Source organism: Suillus subalutaceus (assembly GCF_016647625.1).
Source record: "Suillus subalutaceus strain FC151 chromosome Unknown DFJ58scaffold_12, whole genome shotgun sequence".
In the NCBI taxonomy this organism is placed as follows: Eukaryota; Fungi; Basidiomycota; class Agaricomycetes; order Boletales; family Suillaceae; genus Suillus; species Suillus subalutaceus.
In genome coordinates this window covers 81,848-98,857 of record NW_024540261.1, presented here as the reverse complement: position 1 = coordinate 98,857, position 17,010 = coordinate 81,848, and the positions used below count along the sequence as shown (strand labels likewise).

At 48.5% G+C, this 17,010-nt stretch overlaps 4 protein-coding genes across 4 annotated transcripts; 1 reads left to right on the top strand and 3 right to left on the bottom strand.

The window, feature by feature from the left end:
* The first annotated feature begins 2,344 nt into the window (after nt 1–2,344).
* Nucleotides 2,345–3,030, top strand: DFJ58DRAFT_765571 (uncharacterized protein). Its single transcript, XM_041388763.1, has one exon. It carries the CDS (start codon nt 2,587–2,589, stop codon nt 2,896–2,898), a length of 312 nt encoding a protein of 103 aa, XP_041248557.1. The 5' UTR covers nt 2,345–2,586; the 3' UTR covers nt 2,899–3,030.
* Nucleotides 3,031–3,592: 562 nt separating this feature from the next.
* Nucleotides 3,593–5,349, bottom strand: DFJ58DRAFT_697657 (velvet factor-domain-containing protein; the record flags this gene model as incomplete). The annotated part of the gene is made up of 5 exons (XM_041383504.1): nt 5,073–5,349; nt 4,821–5,023; nt 4,608–4,771; nt 4,480–4,559; nt 3,593–4,390 (listed from the first exon to the last, which is right to left on the bottom strand). Coding segments are annotated over exons 1-5 (1,515 nt in total), but the record flags the coding sequence as incomplete, so codon positions are not given.
* A 1,938-nt stretch (nt 5,350–7,287) lies between these two features.
* Nucleotides 7,288–9,255, bottom strand: DFJ58DRAFT_723203 (uncharacterized protein; the record flags this gene model as incomplete). The annotated part of the gene is made up of 9 exons (XM_041384968.1): nt 7,288–7,633; nt 7,688–7,822; nt 7,876–8,032; nt 8,095–8,177; nt 8,266–8,410; nt 8,469–8,679; nt 8,727–9,062; nt 9,114–9,167; nt 9,220–9,255. 9 exons carry the CDS (start codon nt 9,253–9,255, stop codon nt 7,288–7,290), a joined length of 1,503 nt encoding a protein of 500 aa, XP_041248555.1.
* Nucleotides 9,256–10,809: 1,554 nt separating this feature from the next.
* On the bottom strand, nt 10,810–13,453 carry DFJ58DRAFT_723202 (uncharacterized protein; the record flags this gene model as incomplete). Its single annotated transcript, XM_041384967.1, has 16 exons — nt 10,810–11,152; nt 11,206–11,340; nt 11,395–11,483; nt 11,540–11,655; nt 11,716–11,735; nt 11,778–11,922; nt 11,977–12,180; nt 12,234–12,328; nt 12,384–12,574; nt 12,626–12,679; nt 12,732–12,756; nt 12,807–12,886; nt 12,933–12,997; nt 13,060–13,193; nt 13,243–13,369; nt 13,426–13,453. The coding sequence occupies 16 exons, from the start codon at nt 13,451–13,453 to the stop codon at nt 10,810–10,812; spliced, it is 1,851 nt and encodes a 616-aa protein (XP_041248554.1).
* Between the last annotated feature and the right edge of the window lie 3,557 nt (nt 13,454–17,010).

Sequence of the window (17,010 nt, the reverse complement as noted above, 5' to 3'; positions counted from 1 at the left end):
GTCAGGCAGTACGCGCCGCATAGTCAATGACCACATTCGAAAACTGCCAAGATAGCGTACACCACTGCAACGTTTCTTGACGACTCGAAGATATAGGCGCCCTTGATACCCATATTGAAACAACATGTATTGTAAAGACGAACAAATGCTCCAGGAATCAACTGGTGATTTGGGCTGAAGTTTACAGCAATAGCGACGATTATTGTCACCTATTATGAAGTTGAGAGTCTGCAGAACACGCATCGCACTATAAGTTAATAATCCAAACAGGACTTCTTTACTCATTTTCCAGAACGCCCAGGTCTGACTCAGAATAACTAGCAAGCCTGTCAAAGAAGCGTGATCTACCCTGCTCTTGACAAGGACGGCGACGAGTGCAGCTCATACCTTCCGCAGCGACGATACTTATAATTCTATGAATAACTGAAGTGAAACGTAACTACTGGACGCGATGACTTGCTATTTTCCGCCAGACTAGGAGGGCACTTTGCGTCATGCAACCAGCTTATCATTAGTCTAGAAGCTAGTTATTCTGTATACTTACCAAACCGGGTTGACAGCTAAGATAGCCATTAATAATGCACAAAGATAAGGATCATCAAAGTGGCAGTCAATCCAGCGCCTACGAAATACAGATATCGAGATGTGATACGGGTTATGTAAGCCCCCCAGTGTACGTGATGACAATAACAGTCATAGACTCACCACCGTCGCCGAATCTAGTAGCGTCCGGCTCCTACTCACCCCTCTGCGCCAGGGTGGACTCTCCATGTCATCGCTGAATCTATCCACTCCCGGCTAAGCAATGACACCTACCAGTGCTCCATCCATTATATGGATACGCTCCTTTAGAATTTTCATTCGTACATGCTTATGGCTGTCATGACGTAATTACATAATTGATTAGGGTTCGAACTCCGAATACGAGCGTAACTTCGAGTACGCATCGAGTGCGAAGTCATCACTGCTGTGACCCGTCGCCGAATCTAGTAGCGCCTGGCTCCTACTCACCCTCCCGCGCTCGTCTGCGTCAGGGTGGACTGTCCATGTCATCGCTGAATCTATCCACGCCCGGCTAAGCAATTGCCAATGACACCTACCAGTGCTCCATTCCACCAAGCAGATTATTTGGATGGGCTCCTTCTAGAAGCCACTAACCTATCACAGGTATCATTCTTGAGCTAGCCTAATACTACCGAAAGCTGATCAAATGCAAGGCAGTGCTTTAGTTCTGAGCAAGAAGTCGCGGTATGTCATTTAGATCAAATCATTGGATAGCTGGCCTGATAATCACGTCAGGAATTCTGTAATGTTGATCCCAAAGATTATGAAACATCATTGAAGAGAGCCACAGCTTAGAACATTTACCAAGGTAGACCGACGTGCCAGTGGCTTCTGCCTTTGTATTTTGACTGATCGTCCGTTATAGATTGTGTTATGATTACATCAACTGCCTAGTACTCCTCGTCGAAATGTCAAGTCTCATCCATGAAGTTCCCTGCAACATCTTGACGACATGGTTGGACAGTTTTCTGGCGAGCCTCCATTTCGATCGCAAACTGCTAGACACCCTAGTATTCTTGAATGTAATATCATGACGGACGAAATCTCTAGCGTCCCAGATCTGACAATGACCTCCACCGTAGGCCCCCATCGCAGACCCTTCAAAGACAACGTCTCTATCATCGCAGAGACAGCTTGGTCTCAGAACAAAATATATGTTCCTTCCGAAACCGAGGAAACGAATTGAGGTTAAGCCCGATATTCTCATGGCTATCACGACCTTTATGCAAGAAGGCGAACAATATGAGTTGCCTGATGACTTATGAGGACTCTACGAAGTTCGACATGACCCCGCTGAATCCTGATAGATTCCAGGTACTCCTTTTCCTTTCAATTGGGACGACTTGTGGGCCTCCATAGAGATGATGTCGGGAGTTACGGCTTATCACCGTTACCTGACATGGTACCAGGCGTCCGCTAGGAGTACGAAACGCATGAAGCACCCAGATTCTTCCAACAATGAACTGTCGACGTCCAACACGCGTTCCCCGCACCCACCCTGACACCATTGCCAGCGATGGCTCTACACAACGCGCAAGTGGAAACATGTCCCGAGGCAAGGGTAAGGCCCGCTAATCTGTTTATGCGACCACCTCGCTCTCTGTTCACATTTGATAGATCTCTAAGCTACGTGTAACGTAGCCTCGATGGTCCTCTGATACACCATTGTAGTCACCTACTCGCTGTCCCCGAAGACAAACCCAAGCGTATCCTACATTACTAGCACTTTCTTACTTTCTTTCAGATAATCGGACCATTTACATAGACACTCCATCCCACATAATGGACAAAAGTTTGCAGCGTCGGCGAGACGGAAACGAATATTATTGATACAGCGAGATTCAACTGTATAGTCGGACAGAAAACCGAAAGGAGGAAAAACAATCACAACTGCAGTTAACAAGGCATGAACGAACGAACGGACGGAGTAAGAAGCATATGTATCACTAGCCAACTACAAAATATACAAAAACATTCGTCGCCCTCAGAATCTGAAGCATCAAACGCTAGGCACCATCTGAAATGATACTTCCGATACTCAATACATTTTTTTTCCCCTGCAGCCCTACCCGCGCATCATGCTCGAACGGCGCGCGCGATAGCTGGATCAGCGGGTATGACCCTCCCCCTCCACCTGGTGTGTTCGTATTCCCAGCCACTGGCGACGACGCGTCAGATGAGGACGACGACGAAGAAGACGCGTGTTGGCGGGCTGAAGATGATGGGTGTTGGCGGAGCGGTGCGAGTTGGATGAGCCCGTGCTCGCTCGCTGAGGATATGGAGTTAGGGTTGTTCCACGTGGATGCGGGGGAGGCTACGGGCCATTCGTGGTGAGAGCCTGCAGTTGGGTGCTGGGAGGGCGGTGGTGGTGGGAGGTTGTACCCTCCAGCGGATGTAGAGGCGTATGTGGACTGTTGGTGCCGTGGATAGGCTTGTTCGTTAGAGGAGCTGGCATACGATTGGTTTGCGTATCGAGAGGGGGCTGGGGAGGTAACGCGAGGGGGTTGAGCCTGAGAGTGAGTCGAATTGGATGGTTGGTAGTAGTCACTTGCGCTGGAGTTTGGGTAGGGCTGTTGATGGTTGAACTCGTATGATTGGGTATGAGATGGTGCGGATGATGAGTAGGGTTGTGGATTGGCGGGAGGGGTAGGTGTGTTCCATGATGGAGTATGACCGGAGGACTGACTGGAGGGATAGTAGGATGGTTGTCCGTGGTTGTGAGAGGGTCCAGATGAGGCAGCTGGAGATGACTCATAATACGAATCACCATTTGGGCTAGCATATTGCTGCGGCTGCTGGGGTGGATATTCATACCTAGCCTGTGATTGTGAGTACGGCGTGGTTGTAGGGTATGTGTTGGATGGAGGCGCTCCATATTGCGACTGAGGCCGTGATGATGAAGGGTATTGTGGGTGAGATGAGGAAGATGGATGCTGGTATTGGTTGGAGGTAGTTGGCTGACTGTTGTATTGTCCAGCGGGGGGATACGATTCCTGGAAAGTGTTGGATGCCGCGTTCTGACCGTCATAACCGGATGGATAAGCAGTGCGCTGCGACGGAGGATCATACGCTGTTCGTGAGCTTTCGTATCCCCGTTGATCTGGCTGTTCATATGCTCCTCTTGAAGTCTCGAACGGCGGTCGTTGATTGGGACCGCCTTCGTAAGCAGACCGTGGAGAATCAAATGTGGAAGTGCGGGGAGCCTCGTATGCTATCCTGCCTTGCGAGTTAAACACGGGGGCAGCTGATGAAAAGGGTGCAGTCTGCGCAGGAGGGTGCATAGTTTGCCGTTGAGGGACGGCGGAGGACGTAGATGGAATGGATGGCGGTGCGGTGCGGGAATTCTCAAACGCGGCTGCTGCAGGCGGGGCTATCAGTTGCGCCCCAGGTGGCGGGGGTATGGAGCCTCCCAGACGCGAGCTTTCATAGCTGGCGCCGCGAGGTGGTGGAATGGCCCCACCTGGAGGAGCAGATGCAGGGTGAGTTGGCGCAGGAAGTTCGACACCACCCGGTGCACTTGGAGCACCTAGCATAGGATCTAAGCTCGTTGATGATGGCCATGCGGGTAGTCCTACTAGTGACCCGGTAGGAGTCTGCAAGTCTGGTGCGCCATTGGAAGACACTGTGCCGTGCCGAGGACGTTTGGAATGACCGGTAGAAGCAACTGCAGAAACCGGGGTATCGTTTTCATCTTCTTCATTATTGTTGTTCTCGGTATCGATTGGAGCAGCGAGTGCAGCGATAGGACGCTTGCGAACACGGATATCTTTGCGGATCCGGATCTTGATGCCTTGGTCGGCTAGCGAACATGAAAGAGGTGTGGACTCTGATGAATGCAGGTCAGTTATGCAATGAACGATCAACCAAGAACGAGGCGTTGAGGAATTAATTTCCATAATTAAACCTTACGCTCACCTTCCATACCGGGGAATTTCTTTGCAGTGTAAACATAAAATGGTGCAGAGTATATTGATTTACAGTGGCGAACGGTGTTGCTGAGGAGAAGTTAAGGACGTGGGTAGGTGGTTAGTCAGCGAACTCACCCGACGACTTCGAAGAGGCTGAGCTTCAAACGATAAGAACCCTCAGTTCTAACGCTTAGGTCGGGGAAAACAAAAAAGCCAGCATCCTCGTTGCGATTTTCGGTATCTTTGAGGTGGTAGAGGGACGAGACAACTGAACCTGTCGTACACCGTGTTTTCCCATCCTGACAGCTGGCAATCAGAGAGAGATTACGGTAACCGTAACATACTGACCTTTAGCCAGTGTAGTTCTGTGTCGTCGTCAGGTTTTGCCAGGCTTGCAAACATGAAGTAATAAGGGTTTTGAAGGAAGCTGTGAGCATAGCTTGGGTCTGAATCATCGCCATCTAAACGAGCTGGAGAAGGAGGTTGACGAGTTTGTGGGTCGATGACACGAAGTTGAATGATGGGAGGTGGGTCGATTGGACGTCGGTCAGCTAAGCGAGGATTAGCTCGTGTGAGAAGGAATAAAGGCAGTTGACTTACCTCCTACACCACACATACGGGCCTGTTTTGGCTCCTGCCTGACGGTAAGTTCATATTCCCTGTACAGACGATTTAACATGTTAGTAAAAGAAAAAGATGATAGGCAAGGGAAATAGAAGTAATAAGTTATCTGATACGAAGCTGAACGCGGTGATGAACCTTTTACTTTGATACCCTTAGTAGTATACTGGGCGGAACCGTAGTATTGGAACGATCTTTTCCTGTGTGAAGTGGGAGCGCTGGAAGAGGACTTACAATCTGTCCCTCTCATGATATCCTCTATCACGGTCAGCGTAGCCATAGCCAGCTGTGATAGGTTGATAAGTCGCTGGGTCCATTATTGTAGAGCTCGTCGTCGTCGTCGATGATGACGATGAGTATCTTGATAGGACCTTTGTAAAATCGATGGTCTATTGTTTTTGCTGGCTGGGAACCACGTTCCAACCCAAACCTGGTTTATGACATGGCAACCCAACAACACGGGTCCCACACACGTGGCAATCAGTCCTAGATTCAGCTCCTTTCAGTTCTCACCTACTCCCACCAGCCCTGAACCCTGTCTACTTTCCGTTCCACTGGTCCTCATCGAGTCCTACAATGACAAGCGATCTAGTGGGGCTATTATAGCAGCTTTTTTTACCTTTAGTCGAGAAAACAAACTGTAACCTTATCATCATCTCCTTCTTGATGACATGTTACTACTAAACTTTATATCTTCAGGTCAATATTGGCTCGTTGATCTTCCCATCTAAGCTGTGTCAGACCACAGCTAAGCATGTGTTGCACCATCATCGGACCGCACACTTTCCCTGCAACGGATCACTTCTACCACGCGACACGAACCAAATCTCACCCCGACGATCAATTCGCATATTGGCGAACTCCGCTGATTCGTAGGTACCAGGATATACATTAAATCGACCTGGTTCCTGGTACTCTCATGGCTGACCTACTTTAGCCTACTTTGCCGTATGTGCCCCACAGTAGCCCACAAGTCCTCATTTGTTCTCAACAAGTCCATGGACTCCGCGCTTCATCGCGTGCTGGCGTCATATCGGCTCACATCCGGGTTTTCGATATTTTGGGTCCTACAGATATTCAATATGGCAGATACACTTCTAGACACGCCGCAGGCAAGGGTGTAGTCTAGAACACTTCGTCTCCAAGGCTTTTAAATTTCGATGGTAAGCAATCGTCTACAAGCCTCCTTGATACCTTGCTGTTGATAATTGATCGTTCCATCGTAGGCTCGTTCAGTGACTAATAATACTTTCACGACGGCTTACGCTGATCATAACCGTTTGTCCAGGATATCCAATCGAAGCTTTGTGAATCTCGCGACCATCAGTCCACAGCATCTGAATGGTACGCTTCCCTTGATCTCAGTGTTCTACTTGATGCTTATAGTAAAGATCACGCCCGGGCAAGATGACCGTTCCATTTCCATTGAGTAGGCAATGTTTGTCCGTCTACATTAACCCTTCTTCTTACTACGTATGTACTGTCCATCATAGGGCTTTGCCCCAACGGACAATAAGCAATTGATTTTTTTTTAAAAAAAACCCCTTCCTGACAAGCACATTTATTAGCCATGAAAAAGTTTGGGACCAGCAAACCGATCACGATTCCTTCATATCGTCGTTCAAGCTCAGCGTTAACGTTCACTAATCACGCTTCTTTTGCCACTGCTTCGAACATTGTGCAATAAACGAGGCAAAGCCAGTGAACCTCGGAGTGCATGATATCTAGGTTAAGAGAAGATTCCCTTGTCTATCAGGTTTGCTCAGGGGAGGCGATGTCATGTGTTAAGTCGAGTACGATATATGCGATACACCCGACAATGACAGCGGGATACTAGTTAACTTTACCTACCTCCGCCGCGTTGACTGGGCTCGCATATTCGATGTGTGGTGGCCTGGTGGGAAATAATTATTCCTTCGTAGGGTCGATTACAGACTATCGTTTTCTCCGAGTTCGGCTCATTGGGGGGTAGTAATTATATTGTATCCAGGGAGGATAAACTAATTTCTCAGGTCGTTTCAAGCTAAAGCTTTTCATGGTTACAGTACCTCAGAACGCTAGGCAAACTACAGTGGCACGGACCAGTAATAACTCCATACATAGTACGAGTGAGCACCCGTCACAATCTCGTAGGTACTGCAGAAGTCAGACACCAGCAAACACACGAATCATATACAAAAGAAAGAATCAAGTACTAAGACTTCTCAACCGTGTCCCATGGTTCATCCGACGATAAATCCACAGCGGGCAAACTTCCCCGAAGATCCGACACTTCTTTTGCACTGATGCTATATGATTGCAGTAGCTCAATCAATTGATCCAACGAATCCCGGTCTGCGCGTTTCCGCAAGGTCAATTGCCTGTCGTACTCCTGAATCCGATTATGGACTCCTCCGCTCATTGGTGAGTGGTGATAGGACTTGACCGCAAGCTTGATGGCTCTACGAGACAATTCCTGGTTTTCCGACAGGAGATACAGCGTCTGCAACACAAGAGTCAAGTCGATGATGTATTCCATGAAGCGCAGGAGCGCCGCGCAGCTGAGAAGAGACCCGTCATTATTTTCTTGATAAAGGATGAGGAGCGGGACGTACGACTGCTGATACACCTCATGAACCCATTTCACGACCACAACACTTACTGCTATCGGCACAATGATGGGGGCTGCAGGTCCGGCCAGGGCAGACGCGATGCCCGCAATAGTACCCACCATGGAAAGCCCAAATTTACTGTGAATATTGGATGAGATGAAATCCGTTCGTCATATGAAAGGCTGCCCTACAGGTTCTGGTTGGCATCAGCAGTAGGTCCAACGTCCAGCTCATTGACCATGTTCGTCATCAATCCCCTGAACTCAGGGCTGCACAAGTACTGCACGTAAGCCACGTCAGAATATGCGACAACTAATAAAGAAGAGAGAGCTATTACACCATTAGGGTCTTGAAAGTTCACACATTGACAATGTCAGTGTGAAGCACGTGCAGACAGTACCACATCGAACGGTTCTTGAATGGTACGCTCGATGTGAATGTCTTCCAGTATTCTGAAAGACAGACGGAAGGGCTCAGTTTATGTTCGGTAATTCTAAATACAGAATCGAGACAGACTTCTCTTGCCAACCCTGACGCTGCGTAAATCACAAGATAAGAAGATTGAAGCAAGCAAGGCTCACTCTATTGATGCCTTTATTTTGAGGCCAGGATCCACTCGCTGAGCGACGGACGTCATCACCGACGCGTCAGTCCCAACATGCTTACAGACGAGTTCTTCAGTAGTTTGGATCAAACGGGCCAACGTCTCCTCGTGGTTTCCATTTGCTGCGCTCAAAGTTTCATTGAGGACGGAAATGACAACCACAGCAGTACTGAGACCCACTGGAGACCGCAACATGCGGGATATCGGACCCTGCAAATTTCTCCAGGGGTGCGACGCAGACTTCCTGTAGCTTGCCTTTTGCGTTTTTCTTGGTGAGTTCCTGAATGTCCGCCTTGCTCAGACCCTTGAGAGAAGACTTGTCCAGAGTTCGCTCCACGCGGTCGAGGAGAGTGTCGTATTTAGTGAAAACGGCGACAATGGGAACTTTGACCTATGTTAGCTATGACCTGTCGGAGCGGTAGCAATCCATTAACGTACTGTTTCCCAGCTTCCCCTCGCGCTTCGATGTGAGAAATTGCTCCACACCGGTCTCAAGTAAACGCCCGCCTGCGCGGGGTATTTCAAAGCAAAGCCTTGCATGTCGTCAGCTTGCCGTACAAATGCATTAAGACGGAGGCCCCACCAAACAGCATGCAACTGATCTTTCAAATAAGGCATTTTTCTTCGATGGTCAATGAAATCTCGGACTATTTTGAGGTTGTCTTTTTCCCCTGGTTCAAAACCTTTGCTGTCGTGGAGAACAAACTTGTTGTTCTGCAATGAGATGAACTCGTGGTCGATACTGACCTCGCCTGGCTTATCGTGCGAAGCGGTCTATAGACAGTATGAGTAGCTGTGCTTGTTGAAATGTGGTGCTCAACTCACCGCGTTTTGTACTCCAAATGCGCGGTTGATCAGTGAAGACTTGCCAACGCCAGTCTATTGGAAGTACCGTGTCAACACTGGCCTGAGATCAGCGAAAGCCTGATACCTTTCCTATCACCAGAATTCGGAACCTTAGAGGCATCAGCTTCTAGAATGTCACTTTCACGGTGATCCAGACTCACTGAGGACACTTCCGGAATATTTCGTCGGTAGTAGGCTGTAGCTCCAGGGTTTCGTCGGAAGAAGAGACAAGTTACTCGGCCTGCTAATCTACGACTTAGATGTTTTCCAATACAAGACATGGAACTCTACTTCGGTTGTTGGATTCCTGGAAAGTTCGACGACGATGGTGATATTTTTATGAGCCTTATTGTACTCTGTGCATGTGAGGTTGAATCTGTGAGCGATCAAGGAGAGGGCGCGATGATTATTTTTTTCACCTTGTCTTTCTCTTGCACTACATACACGGACATGTCTTCCGGGTCGAAAACAATGTCTTCATGCTCTGTATTCATCCCAAACCATTTCTTGTACCGCATCTGCAAAGAAAATGTATCCCCAAGAGAAAGCCTCCAATGATAAAGTGTAATAGTACATCAGGTGGGTACATCTGTTGGGGTCGAGACCCTACATGGGTGGAGAAAACGTTTGTCGCAAAGCCTTTCCTGCCCCGCTTTCGATTGGCGTGGGCGACTTCCGCAATTCAAAAGACTCCACGTTTTTTTTCGAGTTGCTGAAGTCGACGATGACACCTATTGGATACACTTAGTGTGATTGATGATTTCGTCGATGAAGTAACTTGTACCAGAAATGTAGAGGGGGCAAGCCGGCGTTGAAGCGTCAAGGGAACTAGCCACTTTGAATCCTGATTCGAGTTAGGGAAGACTCTCCTTGGTCACGGTGAATTTATCTAGAGGATAGGCCATGCGTTAGCTACGATGAAGGGAGGTATCCTCATGTAGCACCCAGACCAAGCTATTCACGCACACGCCCAGCTCGTTATGAAATGGAAAACATGTGGGTCAAACGGTGTACCTGTGTCGGGCTTGGGATTGGTCGAGGGTGTACTACCAAAATATGTATGGAGGCTTGGAGCGACCATAAGTACTGTGACTGATTCGAATTGAACATGATGGTGAGAGAAGGAAGCACGGTTAGTTAGCGCTCGTACAAAGCCACCGTGCTTCTTCAGCCGGACCAGCTGACAGCTGTTAGCTACTAGTAGTACTACCACCCTTTAAACTTTAGGCACGGACCCTGTGACTTGAGATCAAGATGCCTGGATCAACGGCTAGTATTCAGGTGCTTAGATGGTCTCCGCGTTGCCCACTCTTACGGATCCTCGTGAACCAACACAGATAGTATTCCGTCACTCCGAATAATCAAAGCCACATTGACGCCAACTCCTCATGCACATGTATGCCTCATGCAGTATACAGCTCCACATACCCATTGCCCATCCGTTGCAAGGCCCAGGTAGAACTTTTTACGGACTGTTGCAATACCGTGGCATGTTAGAGGGCTCGAGTCAAATATAGTAGTCAGTACATGATATTAATAGAAGACGCTAACATACTACAGTGTGATAATCGGTCGTAAATCCAGTTACATCGTACAAGCGAGCACCGTCAACAACCGCGTCAGTACTCAGACACAGCCCACGCGCAAAACCATCCACAAAAGAAAGAATCGAGTGCTACGACTTCTTGGTGTCCCATGGTTCGTCTGATGACAAACCCGCAGGGGGAATCTTTTCCCGAAGTCTGGACATTTCTGCCGCATCCATGCTGTAAAATTGAATCACCTCAACAATTTTATCCAAGGTATCACTATCCGCGCGTTCCAGGATGGTCAATTGCCTGTCATACTCTTGAATCCGAGTATGGACCTCTTCGCACATTTGGGAGTCGAGGTAGGAAGCAACCGCGAGCTTGATGGCCCTACGAGTGAGTCCCTGGCTTTCCGATACGAGATAAAGTGTCTGCAATACAAGTGTTAAGTGGACGATGTACGACATGAAGCGCTGGAGCACCGCGTGACTAAGGAAGAAGTGTCAATACTCTTTCGCTCACGAAAAAATGGTGGTGCGTACGATATCTGGTATACATCGTGAACCCATACGGCGAGTACAGCACTTGCTGCGATTGGTACTACGATGGGGGCCGCAGGTCCTGCCAGAGCGGACACGATGCCCGCAATAGTGCCCACCATGGATAGCCCAATAGTACTGTAAACATTCAATGAGATGGAAATCCATCTGTCACGTAAAAGACCAGCCTACATGGTCTTAGTGGGATTGGGTGTAGGTCCAACTTCTAGCTTATCGACCATTTTCACCATTAATTCCCTGAACTCTTGGCTTTGCAAGTACTATCCACCAATCATGTTAGGATGGATGCGACGACGACAAATAAGATAGCCATTACAAGATGAGGGTCATAGAAGTTCCACACATTGACGATGTCAGTGTGAAGCACATGTAGACAATCCCACGTCTTGCGGTTCTTGAACGTCGTGCTTGATGCAAGCGCCTTCCAATATCCTGCAAGACATGAATATTTAGATTGTATTCAGCAATTATCAACGTGAAACTGGGACAGACTTGTCTTGCCAACCCCGAAGCTGCGTAAATAATGAGATAAGAACGAAGCAAGGAAGGCTCACTCAATTGATGCCTTGATTTTGAGTCCAGGATGCACTCGTTGAGCGATGGAGGTCATCACCGCTGCCTCGGGCGTAGAATGCAGACCGACACATTTTTCAGTGATTTGGATCAGGCGTGTGAGCGTCTCCTTGTGGTCTTTATGGGCTGCGATATTACATTCAGAGGCACGCATGAACTTGTCGGAGTATTGGTACTCACTAGAGATCTCAGCGTGGGGAATGTCAGGCCCTGAAAATTTCTCTAGGGGTCCGATGCAGATTTTCTGCAGCTCGGCGTCTGCTTTGTTCTTGGCGAGTTCCATGATAGCTTTGTCACTCAATCCATTGAGAGAGGTTTCGTCTAGAGTTCGTTCGATGCGGTCGACGAGCACATCATATTTAGTGAGAACGACAATAACAGGAACTTTGACAATGTGAGTTCCAATGTAGCAGAAAGATAGATATCGATTCACTTACTGTCTTCCAGCATCTCACTACTTTTTAATTTCAGGAATTCCTCTGTTCCCGTCTCTAGCAAAGCTCCGCCTGCACAGGGTATCTCAAGGCAAAGCCTTCCGTGTATTGGTCAAGTCCATCATAACGGAATGGTCGAGATAGAATCCCTACCAAACAGCATGCAACTGGTGTTCCGGAGCAGACATGTTCCTCCGACCCTCAATGAACTCTCGGACTATTTTGAGGTTGTGTTCGTCCCCTGGTTCAAATCCTTTGCTATCGTGGAGGACAAACCTGTCGTTCTGCGGTGAGATGAACTCATCGTCGATGGTGGCCTCGCCTGGCCTATCGTGCGAAGCGGTCTATTGACAGTATGAGTAGCTGTGCTCGTTGAAGTGTCATATAAAGCGCACCGTTTTGTCCACCCCGAACGCGTGGTTGATCAGCGATGACTTGCCGACACCAGTCTATCAAAAGTACGTCGTCAACACTGGCCTGAGATCAAAGAAAGCCAGATACCTTTCCTATTACCAGAATTCGGAACCTTGGGAGTGTCAACCTTAAGAATGACACTTTATGATCATCCTGACTCACCGAGGACACTTCCGAAAAATTTCGGAAGTGGTAGGCCGGAGCTCAGAGGTTTCACCGGAAGAGACAGACTGCTCAACCTGCTAATCTACGAGTTAGACGGGTTCGATGCTAGATGTGGATCCTTACTTCAGTTGTTGTATTGCTGGAAAGGTCGACGACGATCCTGATTTTGTTATGAAACTTATTGTATTCTACGCATGCGAGGTTGAGTTCGTGAGTGATTAAGGCGAGAATACGATGATTATTGTTTCACCTTGTCCGTCGCTTGCACTATACACGCGGAATATGTCTTCAGGGCTGAGAATAATGTCTTCGTAGTCGGTCTTCATCCCAAGCCATTTCCTGTACCGCATGTGTAAGGAAAATGCATCCCTATGAGAAAGCTCCCTACAGAAAAAACATCAGGTGAGAACATGCGTTGAGGTCGAGTATTTACATGGGTGTAGAAAACGTCTGTCGCCAAATTTTTCCTGCCTGGCGTTCAATTGGCAAATGCAACTTGCCAATCTGTACTTCAGCAGACTGTACATTCCTTTTCGACTTGCTGAAATCGACGGTAATACCTATTGGATGTAATCAGCGGGGTTGACGATACTGCGTAATGACAAGAATTGAATACCATAGATGTGGATTGAGGCGTGAGCCATGCTGATTTGGTTTAGGGAAGAGTCTACTCTGAGCTACTGTAAATTTATCTAGAGGTTGAGTGCAAGCCATGCGTCAGCTGCGAGGAAGGGAGGTACCCTCGTGTATGCCCCATGATGCACCCAGTGGATATTGATGTAGCGCGAACACCTGCCAGGCTGCCAACATGACCTTGCAGTTGTGATCAATTACAAAATAGAGCTGGTGACTCGCTGGGATCCATTGGGATAAATGAGGGAGCCAGCTGTCTTCCCGAATTCTAGTAGCTGCAAGCTGCCTGCCAGTGACTACTACTATGGAAGACTCGCAAATCCATGGCGGCACGAACTCGGAGGGCACGAAAGCTCACTATCAGTCTGGTCCAACGATTCTAGATGCAACATCCCTCAGCATGGCCAGATTCAAATATGTACATAGCAGCTGGTGTATGGCAGGCTGTACGCCACAGTCAACTAATTTCAAATATGGATCTTAATTTGCCATCGCAGCCACTTCTGAATCGATGCAAGGACTCGTCGTGTACGCCTCATGGTAGCTATATATACCATCATTGCCCTAAGCCCACTGAATCGGGGTCAGATATTTGCCGGGTGCAGTGATCGATTATAAGGCCACACCAACTATTCTCCGTCATATCTACCTTCCCCATGGATCCTTCAGAGATAAGGAAGAAAATCGGTCGCTTTCGAATCCTCGTTATAGGAAGACGGAATGCAGGGAAAACTACAATCCTCCAGAGAGTTTGCAACACACGGGACAACCCAGAAATCTATAATGGCGCTGGAAAAAAGGTGTGTCTCATGATGCGAGTAAGAGGCTGGTACTGAAGACTGACCCATCGACATCAGATCGATGCTGCAGTTTTAATTGCATCCAGAGAGGTAATGTTTGCGCTTAGTTGGTAGCATGAACTGACACGTTCTCAGCGTGGAGAGCACGATATCGAAAATGAAATGGTGTTTCAGAGCAACCCAGGATTCGTCTTTCACGATTCACGCGGGTTTGAGGCAGGCGGCGAATCCGAATTCAACAAAGTCAAGGCATTTATCGCGGATCGTTCTAAGAAAACCAAATTACAAGATCAACTCCATGTCATATGGTAATTGCAACTAATCAATCACGACATGCGCCATCTCACAGTTTCAACATAGGTACTGCATCCCAATGGATGGGGCAAGCAGATCATTCACAGAAGGCGAAAAGAAATTTTTCTCTCAGTGTGATACAGGAAGGAGTAAGGTTTCGCATCCGAGCATCGTTGATGTTCGACTGATGCGCAGAATTACAATCCTCAGTTCCAGTGATGGTATTGTTCACAAAGTTCGATGCCCTCTACGACGTTGCATATGCAGAGCTAAAGTCAAAGGGAGCATCGTTGAAAGGCGCTAAAGAACAGGCGCCAAAACACGCCGAGGAGTCATTTGCTAACGGTCCACAACTGAAGTTTATCAACGATGTCCGATGGCCTCCAAAATGTCATGTATGCCTTCCTAGTAAGCTGCTTGATGGTGGTGTTACGATACATGATGACCGTTGATCCATCAGACATGGACGAGGATGTTGCAGATTGCGGGCCACTCATCGAACGCACGGCTGCAACTCTGGATAGTGACGTACTGCAGCAATTATTCGTCTCGACCCAGCAGACCAACTTGGAACTCTGTATGAAATATGCAGTTGAGAGGTAACTACCCATGGCTTCATTTACCTGCCGCAAGCGTTCGCGACTGATATTTTCCAGAACACTCCCAGGACTTTTTGACTCTGCTAAGAAAACGGGTCGTGAGGAGATAATAGGAAAATTAGGCGTCTGGTTTCCACATCTCTTGGTAAGATTATCAGAAAGTTTGAAGGTTGCTCTCATTAACATTGGGTGTTTACTTGCAGGTAGTACGTCTGTTAATCCTCCTTCGAGCTCGAGCCATGCTGATCCAAGTCATTGCCCACTGTTCGCAGCTCGTGAGTGTCTTGATCCTCTTTCGAGCTCGAGCCATGCTGATCCAAGTCATTGCCCACTGCTCGCAGAATGTGAGTGTCTTGATCCTCCTTCGAGCTCGAGCCATGCTGATCCAAGTCATTGCCCACTGTTCGCAGGAAGTGAGTGTCTTGATCCTCCTTCGAGCTCGAGCCATGCTGATCCAAGTCATTGCCCACTGTTCGCAGGTCGTGAGTGTCTTGATCCTCCTTCGAGCTCGAGCCATGCTGATCCAAGTCATTGCCCACTGTTCGCAGTATGTGAGTGTCTTGATCCTCCTTCGAGCTCGAGCCATGCTGATCCAAGTCATTGCCCACTGCTCGCAGAATGTGAGTGTCTTGATCCTCCTTCGAGCTCGAGCCATGCTGATCCAAGTCATTGCCCCACTGTTCGCAGAGAGTGAGTGTCTTGATCCTCCTTCGAGCTCGAGCCATGCTGATCCAAGTCATTGCCCACTGTTCGCAGGATGTGAGTGTCTTGATCCTCCTTCGAGCTCGAGCCATGCTGATCCAAGTCATTGCCCACTGTTCGCAGTATGTGAGTGTCTTGATCCTCCTTCGAGCTCGAGCCATGCTGATCCAAGTCATTGCCCACTGTTCGCAGGTGTGAGTGTCTTGATCCTCCTTCGAGCTCGAGCCATGCTGATCCAAGTCATTGCCCACTGTTCGCAGGAGTGAGTGTCTTGATCCTCCTTCGAGCTCGAGCCATGCTGATCCAAGTCATTGCCCACTGTTCGCAGGAGTGAGTGTCTTGATCCTCCTTCGAGCTCGAGCCATGCTGATCCAAGTCATTGCCCACTGTTCGCAGATGTGAGTGTCTTGATCCTCCTTCGAGCTCGAGCCATGCTGATCCAAGTCATTGCCCACTGTTCGCAGTGTGAGTGTCTTGATCCTCCTTCGAGCTCGAGCCATGCTGATCCAAGTCATTGCCCAGTGTTCGCAGTGTGAGTGTCTTGATCCTCCTTCGAGCTCGAGCCATGCTGATCCAAGTCATTGCCCACTGTTCGCAGGAAGTGAGTGTCTTGATCCTCCTTCGAGCTCGAGCCATGCTGATCCAAGTCATTGCCCACTGTTCGCAGCTCGTGAGTGTCTTGATCCTCCTTCGAGCTCGAGCCACGCTGATCCAAGTCATTGCCCACTGTTCGCAGAGAGTGAGTGTCTTGATCCTCCTTCGAGCTCGAGCCATGCTGATCCAAGTCATTGCCCACTGTTCGCAGGATGTGAGTGTCTTGATCCTCCTTCGAGCTCGAGCCATGCTGATCCAAGTCATTGCCCACTGTTCGCAGTTCGTGAGTGTCTTGATCCTCCTTCGAGCTCGAGCCATGCTGATCCAAGTCATTGCCCACTGTTCGCAGTATGTGAGTGTCTTGATCTTCTATCAAGTTCGGGCATTCCTGATGAAAGCATTTGATAATATCTTCAGGAGGTCAGTACATTGATCCTCTACCGACCTTGAGCCACTAACCGACGACATCGTTGATCCATTGACAGCTTGTGAGTGCGATCATCCATTGTCGACCTCCTGCCTTGCTCACCGATGCAATCATTGATCCATTGTCAGGGTGTGGGTGTATTCATTCTCTGT

Coding starts and splice junctions, on each gene's coding strand:
- DFJ58DRAFT_765571 (XM_041388763.1), top strand. CDS start 2,587: ATGATACTTCCGATACTCAATACATTTTTTTTCCCCTGCAGCCCTACC.